The sequence below is a fragment of the Crinia signifera genome, chromosome 7 (genome assembly GCF_055691185.1).
Source record: "Crinia signifera chromosome 7, ASM5569118v1, whole genome shotgun sequence".
Lineage (NCBI taxonomy): Eukaryota > Metazoa > Chordata > Amphibia > Anura > Myobatrachidae > Crinia > Crinia signifera.
In genome coordinates this window covers 97,149,321-97,176,732 of record NC_139223.1, presented here as the reverse complement: position 1 = coordinate 97,176,732, position 27,412 = coordinate 97,149,321, and the positions used below count along the sequence as shown (strand labels likewise).

The 27,412-nt window shown below is 44.5% G+C and overlaps 1 protein-coding gene across 4 annotated transcripts in view; it reads right to left on the bottom strand.

Annotated features, from left to right (window-relative positions):
• Positions 1-27,412, bottom strand: part of VPS16 (VPS16 core subunit of CORVET and HOPS complexes) — an 827,293-nt gene that overhangs the window by 481,171 nt on the left and 318,710 nt on the right. For 3 of the 4 annotated variants that reach the window (XM_083153510.1, XM_083153511.1, XM_083153508.1), the window contains exon 11: positions 23,521-23,597. In XM_083153510.1, coding sequence (XP_083009636.1) covers positions 23,521-23,597 — 77 coding nt within the window. The remainder of the gene's footprint in view (positions 1-23,520; positions 23,598-27,412) is intronic. The other variant, XM_083153509.1, reaches the window with a different exon arrangement.

Sequence of the window (27,412 nt, the reverse complement as noted above, 5' to 3'; positions counted from 1 at the left end):
AATACTAATTATTTAGTTCTTATAAATTTCAAATAAAGCTAGACTCTATAATCCATGTGAAAATATTTAAAAATGGCGTTGCGTTTCACCCCATATTAGGTGAGACGCACAGTGTCTAACAAAATAGGGAAAAATCTTTAACACGAAGCTGAGCTCCGTATTGAGATAGGAGGAACCCTTTGAAGGAGAGATCTAGCGGAGATTATTAGCGATGCACCTCACAACGCCTATTGGCGTCAGACACATTCCCGATTCTCACTTCCGGGTAATATGGCGGTGCGTTCCACCCCGCTTTAGGTGGAACGCATAACGAAAATATACACTATAAAGACACGTTACACTCTAGAACTTAAAATCACTAGAACGGCTATATACCGTTCTACCACCTAATTAAAACAAAACACTTATAGCCATTGTAAGTAACCTAGAAAGATGTTATTAAAGAAATGAAAGTCGCAATGCATTATGGGGCGACTACTATATATGCATTTTTTTTTACACATATAAAGACCCTGTATAGGTATTCTTAATATATAAGAGGTTAAAATCTCTTCACTAGGTAATATTTAAATCACATATTATATATTATAGAAAAAAAAGCTTAAATTAAATTAAATCACTATCACTTTAATTAAATTAGAATAAAGGAAGTGATGTCACAGACCCATTGCTATATATACACAGTCCAAAGCACAGCTCACTCACTTGCTGGCTGGATCCCTATGAGAGCACATGTCCTTATACTAAAAGGTAAAGTACACATTAAGTAATCTTGAATTTATATGATTGCAAAGTATGGTACCAGTTAAGTATTCTCAAAATATAAAGTGAATTATCTGAGAGGTATTTTGGCCTGTGACAATTAAGCTTACGGAATTGAGGTCTATTATATCATTGAATATGCCCCAATACAAATCCTAGGAGGTATGTGACAGAAATATTGATATAAGTGTCTGTTATAAATCCCATAGGACATATATGGATATTCTATTCTATTTTTACTTTAATTTTATTAGAAATGGAATCAACCACTCTATTTTTCTCTTTAGAGATTCAACCGCATTCTTGTAGATACATTTTTTCTGAAAGATTACATCTTACATGGTGCTCATATTTTAGATAAGGTATGTACATTAGATGTAAAATAATAAGTAGGAAACTATAGTTGCTAATTATTGTTTTCTAAAGTAGAAGTATTATGTCTATATAAACCCATTAGGTTCTATTGTCCGGTAAATAAACTCTTGGGCCACCAACAGAAATTTCTACCTGTTTACAACTAAATCTGACCTGATTCTGATGGGTACTAAATACTAGAGAAAAAAGGTATGTACCTTTGTGTTCCGAAAGATCACAGAATTGATAAATGAACTAAATAAATCTATTAATTAAATATCCAAATAATAATAATAATAACGAAAAAATTTGGTATTATAAGTCTGTTCCTTACATCTGTATATCATTGTCACTATAATTTTATAACATATAATTTTATGTATAATTTTGTGTATATACGTCTTAATTTTAAAAATTTTTATATGTAATGTTTCTATTATGTAATGTCCAAAATGTGATTTTTATGTATACTATATATATTTTTATAGATCACAAACCCCTGATGAAGCCTCTCAACGGGGCGAAACGCGTTGGATATTGATCACGTTTTTTGAAAAATAAAAAGAAAAATTTCTTCAAAAGAACCATCTATGAATTGTATCTAATTATTTTAAATTATTTTATATTACTATTACTGTGTATTATATTGTATGGACATTACAAACCAAGGGCGCTGAAGACACTATTGTGTTGTGTATTGTAGGTATTTTCAGTCCCAGCTAGTAGAGGTCTGAGTGTCAACAGCGACCGATTTTACAAATTGGAATTAAGTAGCCCAATTTCAGAGATTTTGGGTTGTGATATATATATATATATATATATATATATATATATATCCAGACCTGGACCGGCACTCCCCACGAAAGAGCAATGTAGCTGTGTGCCTTTGTAGAGAAAATATAAACAGCAGGGTCCCACCTTCCCACAGGCAGCTGGAACAAACACGTCACTGCAGCATGAAGTATAACGGAATTGCTTTATTGACCTCAAAGCAGCTGCCTGTGGGAAGGTGGGACCCTGCTGTTTATATATATATATATATATATATATACATACATACACATATATATACAGGCGGATTTGGTGTGCTTTAGTTTCTCCTCCGGCTTATCTTTCTGTCCCTTTAATATTTCTTCCAATGTTTTTCTTATGTAATAACACTGCCAAATGCATTGAACATAGTATCCTATACAGGATCAAAGTGTGTTTTCTTTCTTCTCCGCTACTCTTTCTGTCCCTTTTAAAGCTTTCTTCTTACATAATAGACATGTCTATCACATCACTGTATATCACTGTTGGGACAGATGACAACCCATGTCCTCAGCTTGAGCTGATCATATACGCCATCATGGTAACATGGAACTGCAAGGAATATGCACCTTCACTAGTATGCCATATAGCACTGGCCCTAATAGATATTTACATATATTGTGGCAACACATATGATCAGCACTACATATTAACATAGATTAGAAGGGTGGCAGATGCGTCCCCTCTGCTTTTTAAATCTTTTCAGATTTTCAATCACTCTACACACTTCACCACCGCATAAATATATTGACATATTGGTCTAATATTCCTATAATGACACATTTTATTGTCACTTATTTTCCATATAACAGTATGTAGTCACGTCATGTATTTTCTAACTTCTATCTCCCACAGTGAAACGGCAACTGACGTCCCGCACTCCGAGCAGCAAGCTCATTTGTCCAGACAACCTGTAGCGGTTCCCATAGCAACCCCACCGCTTGCGTTTCATCGAGCGCTCCAAACCCCGAACTTCCGTCCCCAGATGACGGACTTCCGCCCATAGAGTTCCGGTCAGAGCTCCGGTGCCGGAGAGGCGGGCGCAGGACACCATGACACTGCGATTTCACCCTATTTAAGGTAAACACTTTTTTGCTTTTATTTGTATCACCACACCTTGACAAAGGGGCGTATAATCCCCGAAACGTTGGCTTATGCTGTGATTTCTTGAATACACGTTTGAAACCTCCCGACTGAGTGCCGCTGTCTGTTATTCTAAAGACTTATATATATATATATAGCAATATGGTGTTGGTCGGCACTCCAATAAACGTATAAACAGCATGCACGGTGCCTTCCCCGGTTGGTTAACCAAAATACAGCAGTGTGGGTGGGCGTCACTCTTGTCAATCTCAAATAAAGTACTGACTCAAAGAGTACAGATAATGACGTTTCGGTTTATTACCTTCTTCAGATAAATAAATGTGTGCAGTGCTTACCTTTATACAGGTGATCTGTGAACCTCCCCCACCACCATCACTGTGCTGAAACCGGAAGTGCACTGTGTGCTGTCTAGGATAATTCCCCCTGACAGCCAGAAACAGGGCCATCTGAATTACTCATTTCATGTAAGATGGTGAGAGTGGATGGTTCCTACAGAAACATTGTATCAGGTCAGACAGTGCAATGGAAACATCAATACAATAATGGCAACATCTTATATACAAAAAGAAATAACAACATTATTTAATCAGAAGAAACAGTTAAAATTCAATTGTTCATTTAACCCGGCGGGCGCCACCGTACTCAAACGATGTATCCATCGAACTTCTTTCTGTAACAGAAGTCGACTTCTGTCACCCCCTCTCCTATCCTCCTGCACCTGATCAATCATAAGATATCTAAGAGTAGACAGGCTGTGTCGACAAGCCACGAAGTGCTTAGCAACTGGCTGGTCGACAGGTTTACCTCCCAAAGCAATTTTGATCGCGCTCCTGTGTTGGGCCATTCTTTCTTTGAACTGGCAGATTGTCTTTCCAACATAATACATGCTGCAAGGACAAATTATACAGTACACAACATATTTACTTGAACAGGTAAGAACTTGTTTAATTTTTATCCTATTACCATTATGAGGGTGCACTATGTAGTCCTGTGTTAGCAGATGATTGCAGGTAGCACAACCTAAACATCTATAATTGCCAGGGCGTTTAGTCAAGAAATGACGGGGTATGGTTGACACAAAATCGGATATGTCGGCATGTACCAACATATCACGTAAGTTACGACCCCTGGTAAAACAGGGTAGCAACCGACGCTCTGAGAAACCTTTTAAATCAGGGTCATTTTTAATAACAGGCCAAATTTGTTTAGCCATAGAGTAATGGGTATACTTTCAGTGGAATAGTTATTTACCCAGATGATGGAATTGTCGACATTGTTGACATGTCTGACTCCACCACTTTTCGGCTGGCTAAGTGCTTTACATCTGGCCTCCTGTAACAGATTTTTAGTATAGCCCTTTTCAAGGAATTTAATCTCCATGAGATCCATTTGGGTTTTTTCATCAAGGCGATCACTGCATATTCTATGAACACGGAGAAATTGAGAATATGGCAGTCCTTTCTTAAGGGGCACAGGAGGATGACTAGCAAAATACAGTAGACTGTTACAATCTGTTGGTTTGCTGTAAAGATTAGTAACAAACTGATTCTGAACGATAGAAACTTCGACATCAAGAAATTGAATTTTATCGGCCTGGATATTAAAAGTAAAACGTATATTGGCATCTGATTGATTGATAATCTGCATGGCTTCTATCAGTTTATCCTTTGTCCCACTCCACAAGAAAAATATATCATCGATATATCGAATGAACATATCGATGTTGGCTGCATTTTCCCCACAAAGGAATAATTTTTCTTCTATACCAAACATAAATGCATTGGCATACGTTGGCGCTACCGCAGCGCCCATAGCGCACCCAAGCACTTGGAGAAAATATAGATTATCAAAAATAAAATAATTTCGTTCCAATACCTTGTGGAGCAATTTTAGAAAAAAGGCAATCTGAGGACCTGTATAGCTGTCATTATTAGTAATAAGAGCCTCCACTGCCGTAACACCCCTATCATGGGGTATATTAGTGTACAGGCTAATGACATCGGCTGTTACCAGCCAGGTACCAGGTGCTATGACCCCATGATTGCGCAATTTCTCCAAAAATGACGTTGTATCTTTAAGATACGTAGCTTTTAATTGTACTGGTGCCTGCAAGTAAAAATCTAAATATTTAGCAATTTTATAATATAAAGAATCCCTCGCAGACACAATTGGTCTGCCAGGTGGTTTTACTTTATTTTTGTGCAGCTTGGGTAAGCTGTAAATAACCGGCACACGTGGCGAAGGTTCAAATAAAGCAGTTTTCACATGTTCAGAAATAACATTATTGTCCACCGCCTATTGTAGAATGTCACGTAATTCCTCTGCAAATTCAGCTGTCGGGTCACCCTGTAACTGGGTATAGACAAGGGGGTTATTCAATTGATGGTATAATTCATCCTTGTAGTCTTGGATATTCTGCACTACAATCGCTCCCCCCTTATCCGCCGGACGGATACTAATGTCTTTATATGAAGATAAGTCCCTGAGGGCCAATTGTTCTGCCCTGTTTAGATTATGAATAATCTTAGTTGGTTTCTGATCACAAATGTCAATTGTCTTAGAGATTGTACGGGTGAAGGTACGGATGGCAGGGTTAGCAGAAACCGGATCAAATGTAGATTTTGCTTTTACCGGACACGGAGGTACTCTGCCAGCATTCGGAGGTTTCTTGTCAAAAAATTCTTTCAAACGCAGCTGACGGTTGAGACGAGCCAGATCAATCTTGCTGCGGAGACTGTCATGGACATTTGTAGGTATAAAGCTTAATCCCTTCGATAGAATTGTGGTCTCGTCTTTAGTGAGGATCCTGGTGGACAAATTCACTATCGGGCATTTTTCTTGGTATTCTTTCCTCCTCTGCCTCTGGCATTGCCCCCCTCTTCTGGAAAGTCGGGGGCGGGTCCGTCTCTGCGTGGCCTGGTGAGCACCCCTAAAGGGAGACCCTGTGCCCGGGTCGATTGAGGAAGATCTGATTCGCTATTGGATGTGGCGCTAGAGGTGCCAGTGTCAAGATTGGGTCTCAGATTGCGTCTGCCATATTTTTGACGCTGTTGTCTGGGCTTACCAGCCGGGAAGTTAGCCCAATTATAGACCCTGTGCTCTTCATAATCTCTGACAACTGTAGCAAGTTTTTTAGTTTTAAACATTATCAGTTCATTTTTATATTTCTCCACCTCCGCTCTAAGTTTCTCCATCCAATCACATGTTTTATCCGCAATCAGGTTATCAAGATGTTGTTGCTCGAATAGCGATATTTTCTCACGTGTAGCAGTAAGCTCCTTAGTAGATTCCTCCACCACTAATAATATTAGATCGAAGGAAGCCTTATTTAGGACTGCCGCCCATCTGCGGCAGAAATCGGGGTTATTACGCCCGATGTGTCAACCATACCCCGTCATTTCTTGACTAAACGCCCTGGCAATTATAGATGTTTAGGTTGTGCTACCTGCAATCATCTGCTAACACAGGACTACATAGTGCACCCTCATAATGGTAATAGGATAAAAATTAAACAAGTTCTTACCTGTTCAAGTAAATATGTTGTGTACTGTATAATTTGTCCTTGCAGCATGTATTATGTTGGAAAGACAATCTGCCAGTTCAAAGAAAGAATGGCCCAACACAGGAGCGCGATCAAAATTGCTTTGGGAGGTAAACCTGTCGACCAGCCAGTTGCTAAGCACTTCGTGGCTTGTCGACACAGCCTGTCTACTCTTAAATATCTTATGATTGATCAGGTGCAGGAGGATAGGAGAGGGGGTGACAGAAGTCGACTTCTGTTACAGAAAGAAGTTCGATGGATACATCGTTTGAGTACGGTGGCGCCCGCCGGGTTAAATGAACAATTGAATTTTAACTGTTTCTTCTGATTAAATAATGTTGTTATTTCTTTTTGTATATAAGATGTTGCCATTATTGTATTGATGTTTCCATTGCACTGTCTGACCTGATACAATGTTTCTGTAGGAACCATCCACTCTCACCATCTTACATGAAATGAGGAATCAGATGGCCCTGTTTCTGGCTGTCAGGGGGAATTATCCTAGACAGCACACAGTGCACTTCCGGTTTCAGCACAGTGATGGTGGTGGGGGAGGTTCACAGATCACCTGTATAAAGGTAAGCACTGCACACATTTATTTATCTGAAGAAGGTAATAAACCGAAACGTCATTATCTGTACTCTTTGAGTCAGTACTTTATTTGAGATTGACACGAGTGACGCCCACCCACACTGCTATATATATATATATATATATATACACACACACACACACACACACACACTCACATATATATATATAGATATATAAAGTGCAAAATAAATAGGCGTCACTCCGGGGCTTGGTGAAACACAGCAAATTTTAGGGTTTAAAAGGCTGTTTAAACACTAAAATTTGCTGTGTTTCACCAAGCCCTGGAGTGACGCCTATTTATTTTGCACTACATGTTGGTGGAATCCCCACCAGGGACGGCACCCGGGCATTAACGCTTTGATTGCGTTGAGTGCTGGACATATATATATAGGTCATGAAAAGACAGCACTCAGTTGCAATAGTTCAAGAGTATACATGGCCTTATGGTGCACAGATCCGTATTGTAGAAATATATTGACACCCTCATTGTAGAGACCCGACAGCCGTTTCAACTGTTTCACACAGTTTCACCCCTGAGGAAAACTGTGTGAAACAGTTGAAACGGCTGGCGGGCTGTGCATTTATGTCTTCTGCATGTTATAAATAAAATCACGTTGGATTTACAGTTTTGAGTGACGGTTCTTCCATCTCTCTACAAGGAGGGTGAGTGTCAATATATATATATATATATATATATATATATATATATATATATATTATTTAGTGTTGGTCACGTTATCGCATGCCAGCACGGGGTAGCGATGCGTCGACAGGAAGTGGAAAAACGGGTCTGGCGGGCACGGGAAACAGATGGGAGACGGGGAAGCACCGCAGGGGTGCTGAGTCTCCGTCCACACATGCAGACGGAGACCCTGTGCCCCTCCAAATATGTAAAGGAGACAGACACTAGAGGTGCTCGTTTACTTCTAGCTTCTGTCAGGGTGGGAAGTGCAGAGTGCCCAGTGCGTATTCCGGGTTTGCAGTGGACCTGCAGCCCCTGGCAACGAGCAAGTAAACCCCCCTGGATTGGAGCAAGTAAACTCCCCCTGGCATGGAGCAAGTAACACCCCCCCCCCCGCATGAAGCAAGTAAACCCCCCTGGATTGGAGCAAGTAAACTCCCCCTGGCATGGAGCAAGTAACACCCCCCCCCCCGCATGAAGCAAGTAAACCCCCCTGGCATGGAGCAAGTAACACCCCCCCCCCCCCCCCCCGCATGAAGCAAGTAAACCCCCCTGGCATGAAACCCCTGCCAACAAGCATGAAACCCCTGCGAACAAGCATGGAACCCACTATGACAACAAGCATGCAATCCCACCTGGCAACAGGCAACGAGAATTTAGGTAAGTGGCACTTATGTGCCTATCAGCGCGATTAATCCCAGTTAATCCCGAATAAAAATTTTAATCATTGCCCACCACTAGGTCTTGCCCTTATATTAAGCCTGAATGGATCAAATTGAATTTTCCCATAGGGAACTTTTGATATGGGGCATATTATTATTATTATTATAATTTTATTTATAAGGCGCCACAAGTGTTTCGCAGCGCCGTACAAAGGAACAATACAGGGAGACAAAACTTGGCATAACATTGAATAAATAACAAAAATACAGTACAAATAAAGAGCACCACAGTTCAATACACATTACAGCTTAGTAATGAGGACCCAATCAACATACAACTAGAGGCTTGAGGCCAATGATGGAGATGAGTATGCAGACGAAGATGGTCACTGAGTGTTGGAGTATAGGAGAGCTGTGAGTGAAATGTGAAGAGAAGAGGGCTTTGACAACAGGAGGGAAGAGGGCCCTACTCAGAGGAGCTTACAATATAGTAGGAAGGGGAGACAGATTACAAGAGGTGCAAGCGAGTGGGTGGTGGTTAGATAGCAGGATGTAAACAGGCAAGGGGTCAGAGAACCAGCTGGTTTATGCAGTGGAAGGGTATGCTTTGATGAATGGGTGAGTTTTCAGTGCCCGTTTGAAGCTTTGCAAGGTCGGGGAGAGTCTAATGGAGCGAGGGAGTGCGTTCCACTGAAGGGGTGCAGCACGGGCAAAGTCCTGTACTCTAGCATGGGAAGCACTCATCAGGGTGGAGGAGAGACGACAGTCGTCAGCCGACCATAGAGGGCGGGAGGGTGTATGAATGGAGATGAGGTTAGAGATATATGGAGCAATGGAATTAGAGATGGCCCTGTATTTGAGTGTGAGGTGTTTGAAGAGGATTCTGTAGGGGAATGGAAGCCAGTGCAGATTTTGTTGAAGGGGAGTGGCAGAATAGAGCGGCGGGAGAGGAAGATAAGCCTGGCTGCAGCATTGAGGACAGATTGGAAAGGAGCCAGTTGGGATTGAGCGAGGCTGGTGAGGAGAACATTGCAGTAGTCGAGCCGTGAGATGACCAATGAGTGGATGATCAGCTTAGTTGCACTCTGTGAGAGAAAGGGCCTGATGCGAGCAATGTTGCGTAACTGGAACCGGCAAGAATGGGCCAGGGCTTGGATGTGGGGTGCAAAGGAGAGAGAGGAGTCAAGAGTGACACCCAGGCAGTGGAGTTGGGGAACGGGGGAGATGATGGTTGTCAGGTCCCCCGGCCGCTGCCGGTTCTGCAGAGCATTGCGCCGCGTGCATTACTCACCTGCACGGGCGCTGTACTCCTGGCGGTGCTGCAGCCATCACACAGCGGTCCCCCGACTTGGTGTCACTGGCAGGGACGGGGGTATGTCCTCTGGGGGTCCGGCTGCTCCCGTGGTCGGCTCCTGGGACGGGCGCCGCCATCTTGCTTGTGGCATTAGGCAGAAGGGGGCTGGGTCTGATATAACCTCTGATTGGAGGTTGGGCCGGTGACATCACAGCCTGGGGGAATAAAAGGCTGGGCTGCCTATTCCTCAATGCTGCTGCTACTTCTGGTTTCTGCTCAGTGTCCTGCTGACAGCCAGTGAGAGTGTACACAGCTCCAGGTCTCTCTGAGTCCTGTTCGCGATCCGAAGAATTCCACAACCCTTCCAAGTGTCTCCTGAGTTCAGTTCTCCTTCCAAGTGTCTCCTGAGTTCCGTTATCCTTCCAAGTGTCTCCTGAGTTCAGTTCTCCTTCCAAGTGTCTCCTGAGTTCAGTTCTCCTTCCAAGTGTCTCCTAAGTTCTATTATCATTTCAAGTGTCTCCTGAGTTCCGTTATATCCATCTGTTCCAGCTAGCGTCCAAGTCTCCTTGGAGGCTCCTGATTGGAGGGCCGCGACCTGCTGGGTGGACGCAGCAAAGTCCAAATCCCCTTGCGGGGGTCCCTGGTGAAAACCGCCACTCAGTTTAGACTCCGCGCCTCTGATTGGGAGTATTGCCAAACTCCTTGAAGACTCCTATGAGACGTCAATATATTCGACCAGCAGTTCTTTCTCCACCATTGGCCTCCGTGTCAGAATCCACGCCCCCCAGTGGATCCACAACAACCCATTGTGACAATGGTGTTGTTAACAGTGATAGAGATATTAGTAGGGGGCATAGCTCTGGGTGGGGGAAAGATAATAAGTTCGGTTTTGTCCATATTCAGCTTCAGAAATCGCTCAGACATCCAGGTGGAGATGGCAGAGAGGCAGTTGGAAACTTGAGAGAAAACAGTGGGGGACAGATCAGGAGAGGAGAGGTAGATTTGGGTGTCATCTGCATAGAGGTGATATTAGAAGGAAAAAAAGTATTCACTGGGAATAATCAGGCGCCTTGCAATGAGCTGGATCTCTAGTGAAAGCAGCTGCTTAGCTGTGGGGGTAGTCACTCCCCACTGGAAACAAAACACAGAAGAAGAACTCACACAAGGTGGGTGTAGCAGCGCTTAAATCAATGAAGAATACCAGTAATGAAAAGGTATAACAATTTTACTGATAATATTAAAATTACATCAATAAAACAATGACATCAATAATAAATAACAATAATGGTATAAGGTGGTACGGGGGGGAGGAATAAAAGTAAACTAGAATGAATGTCAAAATATGAATAATAAAAATAATAAAATTTTTATCCGATAAAGGCCAAAGGAACAAGCATCGAGTCCTTTTACAAAACCACCCTCGATGACTTTAAACAACTTTGCTCTTCAGATGGGCGTAAATCTAAATACAAATGTAGGGACAATCTCACTAAGTGGGAGAGGAGAGCCCTTGTCGGCCTCACTGGAGACACTTCAATTGTCTTCAGGGAGGCCGACAAGGGAGGAGGAATAGTGATACAGGATACCACATGTTATGTGGACGAGGCACTTCGCCAACTGTCTAATCTGTCTTTCTACACAAAATTAGCTAGTAACCCCACCCAATTGTATATTTTAGAGCTGAAGACTCTTCTTGAATCAGCCATTTTGGAATGTGTTATCTCCAAAGATGAATATTACTTTTTGTTTAACCCCCACCCCTTGGTCCCCATTTTTTACCACCTTCCCAAAATTCACAAACACCTCACTTCCCCACCTGGCCGCCCTATTATTTCTGGTGTCCAATCACTCACTTCCAACCTTTCACAATTTGTCGATTCTCATTTACAATCACGTGTTGCCACCCTCAGATCACACATCCGTGATTCAACCCATTTTCTTAACTTAATAAAGAATGTTGTTTGGAAGGAGACATATCATTTTCTTACTCTCGATGTAGAGAGTCTTTATTCCAATATACCACACGAATTAGGCACTAAAACTATCTCTAAAAGACTAAAAGAGGATGGTGATCTGACGGTGGCACTACAGCACTTTATCACGGACTCTATTTCATTTATTCTCAAACACAATTATTTTCTTTTTCAGGACACATTTTATTTACAGGTTATGGGGACGGCCATGGGGACCAGATTCGCTCCAAGCTATGCCAACCTCTACATGGGGGAGGTTGAGGACCAACTCATTTGGGGGTCCTCCTTTGGGGCGAATCTGGTCCTCTATGGCTGTTATATAGACGATTTATTTTTTCATTTGGGATGGGGACAGCACTTCTATCACTTCCTTCGTTACTCACTTAAATTTTAATTCCTTTAATCTTAAATTCACCCATGATTACCACCCACACACTATTAACTTCCTTGACCTCACTTTGACGAGTGCCAACGGATCTATTCAGACTAGCAATTACCAAAAACCAGTCAATACAAATTCCTACCTAAATTTAAAAAGCGCCCATTATCCCCAAGGGGCAGATGTTACGACTGACGTAATTGTTCAGAATTAGAATCTTTTGATAATCAGGCCAAAGATCTCATTACCGAATTCCAAAATTGTGGATATCCTCCCCAATTGGTTCAAAATGCATATAAATCCAGTAGAGAGAAGGACAGAGACACCTTACTGGGTGATAGACGCCCCACAGAGCCCACCCCGGTTAGAGAGAACCGTATCTCCTTTATCTCTACTTTTAATAGAGACTATCAGGAAATACAAAAAATCATAAGAAAAAACCACTCCATACTAAAACAAGATCCCTTACTAAAGGATATACTACCACCCCAACCCTCTTTCATATTTAGGAAAAATAAATCACTAAAAAATCTATTGGCACCAAGTTGCCTTAAATGCCCGAAAATACCATCTCAAACCTCCTCCTCACCTCTAGACTGGCTCCCTATCAAACCATTAGGTTGCTACAAATGTGGCAGCAACCAATGTATTACCTGTGATTTTATCACCAATAAATTAACTACCATAAATTCCTCTAATGAGAGGATTAAGATAAAGGGGTTCATTAACTGCAATACCGTTTTTGTTATCTACCTTCTTACTTGTACCTGCAACTTGAAATATGTAGGTAGGACCACACGGCTCCTCAAGGCCAGGTTCCTTGAGCACCGCCGCAATATCAAGGGCTCCCTGCTTCACAGTGTATTAAGGCACTTTACCGAACACCATGCAAATAACCCTAAACATTTAAAATTAACAGGTTTGGAGCATGTGCCACCCACCAAAAGGGGTGGTGACAGGTTCCGCACCTTATGTAAACAAGACATTTTTTGGACCTTCAAAATGGATTGCCTTTTTCCTAGGGGTTTGAACGAGGCAATGGAATTAAACATTGTCCTGTAACGCTCTCCTCTCTGTTTCATCTCCTTCCACTACCCCCCCCCCCCCATTCATGTTATATGCTTCTTTTCTATTCTGATAATTTTTGGATATCTAAACTAAACAATAATAATGAAAAACAATAATAAAAAATCAATTATTTTTTATTTGTTATTTTTTATTTCTTTATATTTTATATTAACAAAAATAGATATTATATAATTTCCAAGTAAAAAATCTGACAACTACAACAATAAATTGCGTTGAGACGTATGTCTAAAAGCTTCTCTCCTAGTTATACTTTATTCCATTTTATTTTATTTATTTTATCTTAGATAAAAAATGTGATAAAAAAAAAATCATTTTTCCAATAATCTGAATATTTGTTTTGGAGTACCACGCATATATGGGTTAATTGATATATTTTATTTATATTCATACCTATTTTAGGTTTATATGTGTTTTGTTGTGGATTCCAAAGAATAATTGTTGAAATATGTATATGACGCTGTGATCACATGACCGATGGTGTGGTACGCAAAGTGCGTTCCAGTGATTCACATATATATGATTATGCCTGTACATATGATCTTGTCCATATCAGTTTGTGTTAAGAAAGTTTTATGCATCTGAATAGATTACATCAGTTTGTGACGCGGGGTCTAGGACCTCCTACACTCAATTTCATGTTGCCATCATCCGTTTTTACATCCCAGCGGTATCACCAGTCACTCCCACTTCCGGGACTGAAGGCGGAAGTGACCCGGCACGGCCGTGCTGTGGAACGGATGTGCATTCCAACTGCGGTTAGCACACACAGCACATACTCTGTCGACTCCCGCTTTCACTTCCGGGATGTCAGCGGAGGTGATTTGGAGCCTGTATGGCACGCATATGCGCTCCATACACAAATCAGTTTCAGGATTACTACTGAAAAATGTCTCACTCGAAAATAGTGTTAATTCTTCATAAGGTCACCATTATTATATGGTGGTTTTGGGTTGATTTTCTATGGATAAACGCCAACCTTTACATCTCTTGCCTTACCCCGATCACGTGACCTATCCCAGTCACGTGACCGGAGCTAATGGAAATAACAGCGTTTAAGGTAATTAATATACTTCTGATGCGTGTATTTGTTCCAAATTCATTACCTACACTCTATACTATGATATATGTCTGCCTCCTTATCCGTATTTCATGGTTTTATATGGTATGCGAATTAGAATTACTAATTGAACCTACAGGTGTATTGATCCCCTCATTAGGAAATGGTATATATACCTGATCTAGGCTCACAGTCCCCCACACCTTTGATAAAGCTGCAGGATGCAGTGAAACGCGTTAGGTGACTGCCCCTCACCTCTGGACATAGCTGTGACACCTCCAGTTTCATTTGGATGCTATCTCCATTCATTTTCCAAATTGGACATTTGGTTCTTTTGGCGGACACCGTGCATACCACCACTGGTTATCACCATCCATACCAGTGTGGATTGCTATCCGGCACGGAAGCCACATCTCCATTCCATCATTGGGATCTATCATCTGGGATCGCTACAGACAAATTCTGGTTTCTCGAGTCTATATTCATCAGTCTCGCACCAATATATGGTCTGATTTACACCAAGCGATATTTACCACCTCCAGCGGCAACCAAATCTAGCCGCAAACATTGTGAGGACTCCCAGTATATCCCATACCCACAAGGATCTACTATTCATCATTGGTAAAGTGCACTTACCTGTTTTTCTCCATATCAGTGTCGACACAGCTCACTGTGACTGTCCTTTGAGGCGGGGCCTATTTTTATTATTCATATTTTGACATTCATTCCAGTTTACTTTTATTCCCCCCCGTACCACCTTATACCATTATTGTTATTTATTATTGATGTCATTGTTTTATTGATGCAATTTTAATATTATCAGTAAAATTGTTATACCTTTTCATTACAGGTGATATTAGAAGCCAAAGGAGTTAATGAGTGCACCCAGAGAGCAGGTGTACAGAGAGAACAGAAGGGGGCCAAGGAAGGAACCCTGAGGGACCCCGACAGGAAGGATAGAAGGTGGTGAGGTAGAGCCAGAGGCAGAGACTGAGAAGGAACGGTTGAAGAGGTAAGAGGAAAACCAGTTGAAGACCGTGCCAATGTTTTGGAGTGTGTGGAGGAGGAGAGGGTGATCCACAGTGTCAAAGGCAGCAGATAGGTCCAAAGGGATAAGCAGGGAGAAGTGACCCTTGGATTTGGCTGACAGCAGGTCATTGGTGACTTTCACTAGGGCAGTCTCAGTGGAATGACGTGGGCGAAAGCCAGATTGAAGGGGATCAAGGATGGAGTGGTCAGACAAGTAGCTGGTGAGACAACTGTAAACCAGCCATTCTAGTATTTTAGAGGCAAATGGGAGAAGAGAGATAGGGCGGTAGCTTGTGGGAGATAAAGGGTCCAGGTTTGTTTTTTTAAGAATAGGTGAGACCAGAGCATGTTTGAAGGGTGAGGGAAAGATGCCAGTAGAAAGAGATAGGTTAAAGAGGTGAGCAAGGTGGGAGCAGCCAGTGGGGGAGAGGGAACTGAGGAGATGGGAGGGGAGAGGGTCCAAGGGACAAGTAGAGGGGGGAGAGGATGAGATGAGGAACCGGACTTCCTCAGCTGTAGTAGGGCAGAAGGATGACAGAGTGGGGTAGTTGGGAGGGGAGGATGATTGGGGTGGGTGGGCAGCAGAGGGGGTATGGGAGGAGATATCATTTCAGATTATCTCAATTTTAGAGAGGAAGAAGGAGGCTGTAAGGATTCTGGGAGTGTCTCCGCCACCCTAACTCCGTTGCCTCTGGCTGGAATCGACGGACGTGTGCTGGGCTAGGCTTCACCTGGGCCCGTCTCGGCTGAAGGGCGAATTAGGTCCACCCCACTCCGCTACAGGCAGGTCTTAGGGAAAGACAACACGTCCGTCGAGGCCAGGAGAGAGCAAGGGGACAACCTAACTAAATCCCAGAAGCGGGGAACTCCCAGAAACCCCAGGGGAGCAATAATGCTCAGCAGGTGACACAAAATGGCAATAAGTGCTTGAGAGATGTCATATAAGGAACTAGCAACAATGCTCAGGAGGTGATATAAAATGGCAACAATGCTTGTGAGATGTTATATAAAGAAATGGCAACAATGCTGGTGAGATGTTATATAAAGAAATGGCAACAATGCTGGAGAGATATTATATAGAGAAATGCTGACTGAGATGCACAATAACGAAGGATGCCAAACAGCAGGAGGGAAAACACAGGGTAACCCCTGACTTATCTGGAGAGATGACGGAGTCACAGACAAGCCCCTGCAGACTTCTGAGGATGATGAGTCTCACAACTGGGCACACCAACTGAATCTCAGGCACGACAGGACAAACAGGCAAGGCAGAGCAGGCGGGGAACAACAGGGGTACTTCTGACAGGAACCAGGACCAGGAACACGATCTTAGCTAACAGCTGAAAGAAAGCTATAACCGGCGTCAGTGTGAGAAAGACGCCGGCTTATATTTGAATTAGCCGCCCCCTGTGGCGACATCACTTCCTGTACGCCCTGCATACTCTTCCCCCTGCAGAGACGGCCGGAGCGGAAGTTCGGGGTGTTGCCTAGCAACATCCCCGAAGCTTCCAGATGACGCGCGTCGGAAGATGGCCGCCGTCCTAGCAGCGCAGACGCTGTTGAGGGACCTGGACGGCGGCGATGCCAGGTACGGTGCCTAACAGTACCCCCCCCCCCCTTGAGGAGGGGTCAAGGGACCCCCAACCCTGGGTTTAGGGGGAAATTCTTCAAAAAATGTCTTTTTAAGAAAAGGAGCGTGGAGCTCGTTGTCCGGAATCCAGGATCTCTCCTCCGGGCCATATCCTTTCCAGTGCACCAGAAATCTGAACTGATTGCGAGTCACCTTTGAATCAAGAATCCTTTCTATAACAAACTCCTTGCGACCTTGGACAAGGATAGGTGCGGGTCCCTTGCGCCTGGGCTGAGACGCCCGCTTGAAAAGAGAGCAATGAAAGGTATTGTGAATCTTCATGGTCCGGGGCAGTTGGAGCCTAAAAGCCACTGGGTTGATTTGACTGATAATCTTAAAAGGACCAATAAAGCGGGGACCAAGTTTCTGAGAGACGTGGCGAATCTTAATGCTCCAGGTTGAAAGAAAAACCCAGTCTCCTACTCTAAATGAGCAGGACCTCCTGTGTCGATCGGAGAACCGTTTGGCAGATGCCGAAGAAGCAAGAAGAGCTTTATGAACTTTGCTCCAAATGGCCCTCTTCTGTGACAACCAAGAACCACCCCCGGAAGATCCGGGATCAAAAGAATTGGCTCTGGGGTGTTGACCAGAGTTACAGAAAAAAGGAGACATCTTCGAAGCTGAATGCCATGCATTATTATATGCAAACTCCGCGAAAGGCAGATGCTCCGACCAATTGTTCTGACACTTGGAAGCATAACATCTTAAAAATTGCTTGAGGTTTTGATTGACTCTCTCAGTCTGTCCATTCGACTGGGGATGATACCCAGAAGATGGACTGAGGTTGATGCCTAAGGCTGTACAGAGGAACTTCCAAAACCTGGCGACAAACTGTACACCCCTATCCGAGACAATATCCGTGGGGAGATCATGGAGGCGAAAGACATGCAGCAAAAATAATGCAGCCAGTTTTTGAGTGGAGGGAAGACCGACCAGGAGAACAAAATGCGCCATTTTGCTGAAGCGGTCCACAACTACCCAGATGGTATCATGACCAGAGGAAGAAGGCAAATCTACAATAAAATCCATGGAGATATGGGTCCATGGTCTTTCTGGACAAAATAAAGGAAGAAGTTGACCCGTGGGAGGGGTGCGGAGGGACTTGTTCATGGCAAAGACCTCGCAGGACTTGACGAAAGATTCCACATCCCCTCTCATGGATGGCCACCATAGTGAACGAGAGATTAAATCCAATGTCTTAGCACAACCAGGATGACCTGCAGTCTTGGCCGTATGAAACTCAGCAAGAACTTTCCCTCGGAGTCTGGAGGGGACAAACAATCTCCCTGAGGGGGTGAGGTCGGGTGCCTCCGTTTGCGCCCGTAAGACTTTATCCAAAAGTGTTTGCGCGATACCAACATAAATCCGAGATGATGGGATAATGGTCTCAAGTGCCGATTCCCTGTCCTGAAGACCTAAAAAACTCATAGACAAGGCGTCTGCCTTGACATTTCGGGAACCCGGCCTAAAGGTGATACGAAAATTGAATCGAGCAAAGAATAACGCCCACCTTGCCTGACGGGCATTAAGCCTCTTGGCATCCTGTAGATAAGAGAGGTTTTTATGATCAGTGAAAATGGTCACCTGAAATTTGGCTCCCTCCACTCCTCCAGAGCGCACTTTATGGCCAGAAGTTCCCTGTTCCCCACATCGTGATTACACTCCGCGGAAGAGAATTTACGAGAATGGAAGGAACAGGGATGTAAAAGACCATCCTTGGGATCTACCTGCGATAGCACAGCCCCAATGCCAATTTCAGAGGCATCTACCTCTAAGATAAACGGGCGGTCAGGATCTGGATGACGTAAGATACGAGACAAAATAAAAGCCTCTTTAAGAAGACAAAAAGAATTATGGACCTCTGTGGACCAGAGAGCGGGATCTGCACCCTTCTTAGTGAGTGCAACAATGGGCGCGACAATATCTGAGAACGCAGGAATAAACCTGCGATAGTAGTTCGCGAACCCCAGAAACCTCTGGACTGCTTTCAGAGTAGTGGGGTGTACCCAATCTATGATAGCCTGAACTTTGGCAGGATCCATATAGAAGCCCTCCAGGGAAATAACATAGCCAAGGAAGGAAATACTATGGACCTCAAACTCACACTTTTCGAGTTTAGCATAAAGACAGTTTTCTCTGAGTCTCTGTAAAACCCTTTTAACATGTACTCTATGTTGCTCTAAATAAGAAGAAAAAATCAAGATATTGTCCAGATAAACGACCACAAAAATCCCCAAAAAGTCCCGGAGGACGTCATTAATGAAGTCTTGAAAGACCGCAGGGGCATTGGCCAACCCAAAGGGCATCTCGAGATATTCATAATGACCAGTGTGAGTGTTAAAAGCGGTCTTCCACTCATCCCCTGCTTTGATTTTAATCAAATTATACGCACCTCGGAGATCTATTTTTGAAAAAACAGTGGCAGAGCGCAATTGATCAAACAAGACGGAGATCAGAGGCAACGGGTAAGAGTTTTTAACAGAAATCAAGTTAAGCTGTCTGTAATCAATACACGGACGTAAGGTACCATCTTTCTTGCCGACAAAGAAAAACCCCGCCCCCACAGGAGACTTTGAGGGACGAATAAAGCCCTTCTTTAAGTTGTCGGCAATATACTCCTCCATCGCCTTAGCTTCGGGTAAGGACAATGCGTACAAACGACCCTTGGGTAACTTAGCCTGAGGGAGGAGACTGATGGCACAGTCGTAAGGCCGATGGGGTGGTAAGGTCTCTGCCTCTTTTTTGGAAAAGACATCAGAAAAAGAAACATACGGAGCAGGGAGCAGAGGATTGGCGAAACTTGAGACCCTGAGAGGGAGGTGCAGACATGAGTCAGCGCATGACTCACCCCACCGCAGCAGTTCCCCAGTCCGCCAATCAAAATGAGGGTTATGTAATTTTAACCAAGGCAAACCAAGCACCACAGGAGCTAAGGGACTGTGAATAACGAGAAATTCTAATCTCTCAGAATGGGTGGAACCTATGCTTAGGTCTAAGGGCACGGTACGATGTGAAATTAGACCCTTGGGAAAAAGACTGCCATCCAAGCCAAAAACAGATAACTTGGAAGGAAGAGGGACTAATGGGATGGCAAGATCCTGAACCAGGCGAGAATGAAATTCCCGGCTGCTCCACTATCCACAAAAGCTTGGGATTCCCACCGTTGAACCCCCAGACCTAAACATACTAATAACAAAAGAGAATTATTGGGAGACAAGCGGGACTGGCCTAAGAGGATTCCTCCCCTAACCCCTAGGCCCTGGCGTTTCCCGGACGCTCTGGACATGTGCCCACAAGGTGCCCTTTACCCCCACAATACAAACATAAACCTATGGAGCGTCGACGTGCCTTCTCCTGGTTCGATAGGCGAGATGCACCAATTTGCATTGGTTCTTCAGACCCGCCCACCAGCTCTCCTCCTGTCTCGACAAGAGGATAGGAAGGCAATTCTCGCTCTGAACGCCTCTCTCTGATACGTCTGTCAATGCGGACCACCAACTGCATCAATTCATCAAGAGAAGCTGCCGCCGGATACTGTACCAGGAAATCTTTGACCTGATCTGCTAGGCCAAGATGGAATTTGCTCCGCAGTGCAGGATCATTCCAAGTGGTATCTCCAGCGTAGCGACGGAATTCGGAGCAGTAGGCTTCAGCAGTACGGCAACCTTGTCTTAAGGCCCGAATGTGAGCCTCAGCGGAGGCTGCCTTATCGGGATCATCATACAGCACCCCCATAGCTGTAAAAAATGCATCCACAGTACTGAGCTCAGGACTATCTGCCCCTAAACCAAAGGCCCATGTTTGTGGATCCCCTTGGAGTAGGGAGACGACCAACCCGACCTTCTGAGTTTCGGAGCCTGAGGAAGCGGGCCGAAGACGGAAATATAATTTACAGCTCTCCCTAAAATTGAAGAACAACTTCCGGTCACCAGAAAAGCGATCGGGTAGATTCATCTTAGGCTCTTTTATAGGTTGAGGAGTACCAGGGACTACTCTTCTAACCTCCTCCTGTGTCTCCACTCGCAGGGACAACTCCACCATCTGCTGCATGAGGAGATGGACCTAGTCAGAGAGTACTTGAGCTGGACCCCCTGCTGTGGGATCCATGATGGGTGTAAAGACCAAAGACACCCGAGCACAACAACTGAGTACAAGGAGATCCTCCAGAACAGCTGGGGGATCCTAGTATGGCCGGTTATAATGTAAGGATTCTAGGAGTGTCTCCGCCACCCTAACTCCGTTGCCTCTGGCTGGAATCGACGGACGTGTGCTGGGCTAGGCTTCACCTGGGCCCATCTCGGCTGAAGGGCGAATTAGGTCCGCCCCACTCCGCTACAGGCAGGTCTTAGGGAAAGACAACACGTCCGTCAAGGCCAGGAGAGAGCAAGGGGACAACCTAACTAAATCCCAGAAGCGGGGAACTCCCAGAAACCCCAGGGGAGCAACAATGCTCAGCAGGTGACACAAAATGGCAATAAGTGCTTGAGAGATGTAATATAAGGAACTAGCAACAATGCTCAGGAGGTGATATAAAAATGGCAACAATGCTTGTGAGATGTTATATAAAGAAATGGCAACAATGCTTGTGAGATGTTATATAAAGAAATGGCAACAATGCTGGAGAGATATTATATAGAGAAATGCTGACTGAGATGCACAATAACGAAGGATGCCAAACAGCAGGAGGGAAAACACAGGGTAACCCCTGACTTATCTGGAGAGATGACGGAGTCACAGACAAGCCCCTGCAGACTTCTGAGGATGATGAGTCTCACAGCTGGGCACACCAACAGAATCTCAGGCACGACAGGACAAACAGGCAAGGCAGAGCAGGCGGGGAACAACAGGGGTACTTCTGACAGGAACCAGGACCAGGAACACGATCTTAGCTAACAGCTGAAAGAACGCTATAACCGGCGTCAGTGTGAGAAAGACGCCGGCTTATATTTGAATTAGCCGCCCCCTGTGGCGACATCACTTCCTGTACGCCCTGCATACTCTTCCCCCTGCAGAGACGGCCGGAGCGGAAGTTCGGGGTGTTGCCTAGCAACATCCCCGAAGCTTCCAGATGACGCGCGTCGGAAGATGGCCGCCGTCCTAGCAGCGCAGACGCTGTCGAGGGACCTGGACTGCGGCGACGCCAGGTACGGCGCCAAACAGAGGCAAAGTCAGTGGCAGTGAGGGATGAAGGGAGGAGGGGTGGTGCAGGGCGTAGTAGAGTGTTGAAAGTTTCAAAGAGACGTCAGGGATTGGAGGAATGGGAAGAGATGAGAGATTTGAAGAAAGATTGTTTGGCAGAGGAGAGAGCAGCGCTGTAGGAAGAGAGAATAAACTTGAAATGGAGGAAGTCTGCCAGAGAGTGAGATTTCCTCCAGAGGCGTTCAGCAGAGCGTGCACATTTTTGCAAGAATCGTGTTATTTTGTCGTGCCAGGGTTGGGGCTTAGAGCATCGGAGGGGGACAGTGTGGAGGGAGGCTACAGAGTCTAGAGCAGAGGTGAGAGAAGAATAGAAAGAATAGAAAGAGGCAGCCTGGTTGGGGCAAGTCATGGTTGAAAGAGGAGAGAGGAAAGTCTCCAGGGAAGAAAGGACAGTAGGGTCAAGAGGCCCGAGGTTACATCTGGTGACTGTGGGTCTGGGCAATGAGGGGAGAGGGGAGGATGAAAAGGTGAAAGAGAGCAGATTGTGGTCAGAGAGTGGGAAGGTAGAATTAGAGAAATCAGAGAGATTACAATGGTGGGTGAAGACTAGGTCAAGGGAGTGTCCAAGATTACGAGTGGGGGTGGAGGTCCATTGAGAAAGTCCAAAGGAGGTGGTAAGGTCAAGCTGATTAGAGGAGGCAGCATCATTGATGTCAATAGGAATGTTAAAGTCACCGAGGATGATAGAGGGGAGGTCAGAGGCAAGAAAGTGTGGAAGCCACACAGCAAAGTTATCAAGGAAAGGGGAGCAGGGGCCAGGGGGCGATAGATTACAGCCACAAGGAGGTGAATAGGGTAGAAGAGGCGGATAGTGTGTACCTCAAAGGTGGAGAATGTGAGGGAGGGCTCAGGTGGGATGGCACAGAAGGTGCAGTTGGGGGAGAGGAGGATGCCCACTCCTCCACCCTGGCGGCCATCAGGTTGGACCGAGTGTGTGAAGGAGAGGCCTCCATAAGAGAGGGCAGCAGGGGAGGTAGTGTCAGAGGAGAAGAGAGAGATTTCAGTGATGGCGAGAAGGTTAAAAAAGTAGGAGATAAAGAGGTCGTGGATAGTTGGGAGCTTGTTGCAGACTGATCTAGCATTACAGAGAGCACAGGAGAAAGGAAGGGAGGGGACAGGTGAGATAGTAATTAGGTTGTGTGGGTTGCGAGTGCGTGTGAGAGGTGTGGAAGTTGAGAGGGGGTGAGAACTGACAGCAAGGACTGGTATGGGACTGGATCGAGGAGCTTTGATCCTTATGCGATATGCTATAACATTTATTTGCAAAAAAAAGAATACATGTTAAGTATTAAAATAAAAATTCTGGGCTTACATTTCTTGTATAACATTAATGTAATTATACGTATTAATAAGACATGTACCTCATATTCCTTTTGAGCCTCCATCAAAAGAGCACCAGGAGCCATTGAAGCAATTTTAAATATCTCTTCCGTTGCTTCTTAAAAAGAAAGTTATATAAATGTTATTATTTTATTTACTTTTTCAATCAGTCTTCATACATTTTTGGCTGAGCATTAAAAAAGTAACATGGGTACAGAGTAGAATGTCCTGACTGATATCAGGGTGGCTACCTTTGACCACCAGAACTTTAGCACAGTCCCATGCTGCTTGTTTAATCTTCTGCCACATAATTAACAAGCACAGAATTGACATAGTTTTATTCATATGAGCACATATTTTTCCATTACAATACATTATTGCATGCGGTGGGACGCGGAATACATGTAAAGCAATCCGCGTATCCTGGCGGGGCTCGCTACGCTTGCCGCGCTTCGGTGGCTTGCTGCGCTCGCCACACTATATAGAATCAACTCCACGCTGACGTGGATAGTGGGGGTATGAAAAGGTCAGAGGACGCTTCGGGGTGACGTGGAGAGTGGTGCTGTTTTAGGTGTTTTACCATATGAACTACTGAGATCTCATCCGCGATGCGATTTCACTCAGGATGCAGTGAATAAATGAACTAAATTGACTACTGAGATCGCATCGCACACATCGCAAGGCTCAAAAAGCTATCCGATTTCACTACGCAGAATAGCCCACTAAGCAAATAGCTTAGTGGGCGCCCTGCTAGGAAACAACTACCCAAATAAGCAATGTAAAGCACAGTATGTGATACAAGTTAGCAATGTAAAGTACTATTCTTGTGCACTCTTCATTCTTGATGGTTCCTATGCCTGAACTATGCAGGAGATCTAAAGCTTGAGAGCAAATAAGTGTAGCCTCCTTTCAATAGCCCTGTCAGTGGGTCCTAAGCAGCTGCTGGGTTGTTAGGCAGTAAATCTGCTACATATATATATATATATATATATATATATATATATATATATATAGTTACATAGGAGGTTATTCTGGTCTATGCATACTTTTCCGAATTCTTTCGGATGGCATTTTTTAGCCGTCTGCGCATGCGTGGGCAACGCTATGCGCATGTGCCACGCAAGGTCTCCGTACTTGTTTTCTCTAATACCGTACAGAAAAGTGCACCGCATTCACTAGGGAGATATGGGCGTATTATGGGCGTCATTCGGAAGTACACAGGGGCGTAGTTTCAAAGTGGGCTAAACTGGGCGTTAACATGGGCATACACGAGGGAGTGCACTAATTCTGGTACGCGTACATTCGGACTGAACACCGACAGCAAACGAACCAAAAGGCAAGAAATATGCGGTGTCCATAAGCAAGTATTTCTTTGCGGACACCACTCTGTCATGCGCTAGGCATTCGGATCGCCCAATTAGTACTCCTGCACCTCATAGAAACATAGAAACATAGAATTTGACGGCAGATAAGAACCACTTGGCCCATCTAGTCTGCCCCTTTTACCAATGTCACCTGAACACAATACAATCCACTCCTCTACTCATTACTCATTAATTACACTCTTTTCATTGCTTTAACCCCTTCCCGACATTTGACGTACATTTACGTCATGGCCGGGAGGTACTTCCCGACACATGGCATAAATGTACGTCATGAGTTTAAACTGTCACTGCGTCTCGAGACGCAGTGACAGAGGGACGATGTCTGCTGTCCCTGACAGCAGACATGTCCCTGCATGCCCAGGGGGGGCTGCGATGCCGCCCCCCCGTCGGCGATCGCTGTGATTGGCTGTTCAGTGTGAACAGCCATTCACAGCGTTTTCCTGTGTTACCAGCGAATCAGACGCTCGGTAACACAGGTGTCAATCACCGCCGGGCGTCAGGGGGCATGAGGGGGTCATCGGTGACGATGACACCTCACCCCACCCTCACCCCACCTGCCCCCAAGGCTGTGATTGGTCCGTGGGACCCACGGACCAATCACAGCCAAGGCGCGACATTTAAACTGACGGTGACTGCGCTGCAGACGCCATTCCGGTCTGGAATAGCGTGCAGAACGGTCACCGTGCCTGCCTGCCGTGAATACCGACCTGATCCTTGCTAATACTTACCTGATCCTTGCAAATACCTTACCTGATCACCTTATCACTGCTTGTAGCGTGCTGGACGCTTCCTGGATCTGACTTCCTGAGACTTCCTGCTGCTGCTGCAGTGTGATAGAGAGATAGAGAGATAGAGAGAGAGATAGAGAGAGATAGAGAGAGATAGAGAGATAGTGACAGAGAGAGCTATATTTTGTGTCTGCTACCCCCCCTTTTTGGGGGTGCAGGGGTTTTCTATATATAAATAACTGTCAGTGCTGCTGCTGCAGTGTCATACAGTGATAGATAGTGATAGATAGTGATAGATAGTGAGAGGTAGAGAGATAGAGAGATTTGTGTCTGCTACCCCCCCTTTTTGGGGGTGCAGGGGTTTTATTTTATATATATAACTGTCAGTGCTGCTGCTGCAGTGTCATAGAGTGATAGATAGTGATAGATAGTGATAGATAGAGAGATAGAGAGAGATAGTGACAGAGAGTGATAGAGAGTGTATATTTTGTGTCTGCTACCCCCCCTTTTTGGGGGTGCAGTTTTTTTTATACATATAACTGTCAGTGCTGCTGCTGCAGTGTCCTAGAGTGATAGATAGTGAGAGATAGAGAGATAGAGAGAGATAGTGACAGAGAGTGATAGAGAGTGTATATTTTGTGTCTGCTACCCCCCCTTTTGTGCTGATCAGTATATCTGTGCTGATCAGCAACTTTTTGGGGGCGCAGAGGTTTTTTTTTTATATATATACCTGTCAGTTGCTGCCAGTTGCACTGTCAGTTGCACCAAAGGTTGTGCACCTGCTGTCCCTCACTGGTAATCAGTGTCGCATCACTGATCACCTTTTTTTTTTTTTTGTGAGTGCTGTGGGGTCTTTTTTTAATTTTTTTTTTACACACACTGATTTTGTGGGTGTCCTGTGGCCACTGTGCGCCGATCAGTGACGTACATCACTGATCAGCTTTTTCGGCACAGGGTTGATCTATTTTTTTTTTTTTTGATCAGATTCCTGTTGCCTTTGAGCGCTGTTCAGTGACAGACGTTACTGACCAACATCTGTGCTCAATTTTTGGCGCAGGACCTTTTTTTTTTTTTTTTAACCCCTTCAATTTTTTATTTTTAACCCCTTCATTTTTTTTTTTTTTTTATTGGTATAAAGTATTTTTTTTTTCTGCACTACATACACACTACACACTACATACCCCCCGGGTTGAAATAAAGTTTGTACCCCCCCCTACACTATACACGTGTTGAAACATTTCACTACCAGTAACACAAAAATAAAAATGGCATCCCAAATGTCCTCCCAAATGTCCTCCCAAATGTCCTCCCAAATGTCCTCCCAGTCATCCAGGAGAATGTATTCAGTGGAGGAGGCATATGCCATGCTTGCCTCTGACTCTGACACAGGCAGTGATGCAAGCGGGGAATTTGAAGGATTCGTCTTAAGCTCCTCTTCCTCCTCTGGTGATGAGGGACCCCCTCAAAGACGCCCCCGTAGATCAGCTGAGATTCCCCCCCCAATAATTGATCTAGTATGGACCCCACCACCAGACAATTTTGAGCCCCAGGTTCCTGAGTTTTTGGCCATGCCAGGAATCCAATTTGATTCCACAGGTCTCAGAGAAATTGACTTTTTCAAATTATTTTTCTCTGATGATTTTATAAATTTAATGGTGGACCAAACTAATTTATATGCCCAGCAGTTTATTGCTCAAAACCCCACGTCATCATTTGCTAGGTGGACCCCTGTAGATGCAGTAGAGATGATGACGTTTTGGGGTCTGGTGTTTCATATGGGCATAGTAAAAAAGCCAGAAATTAGGCAATATTGGAGTACA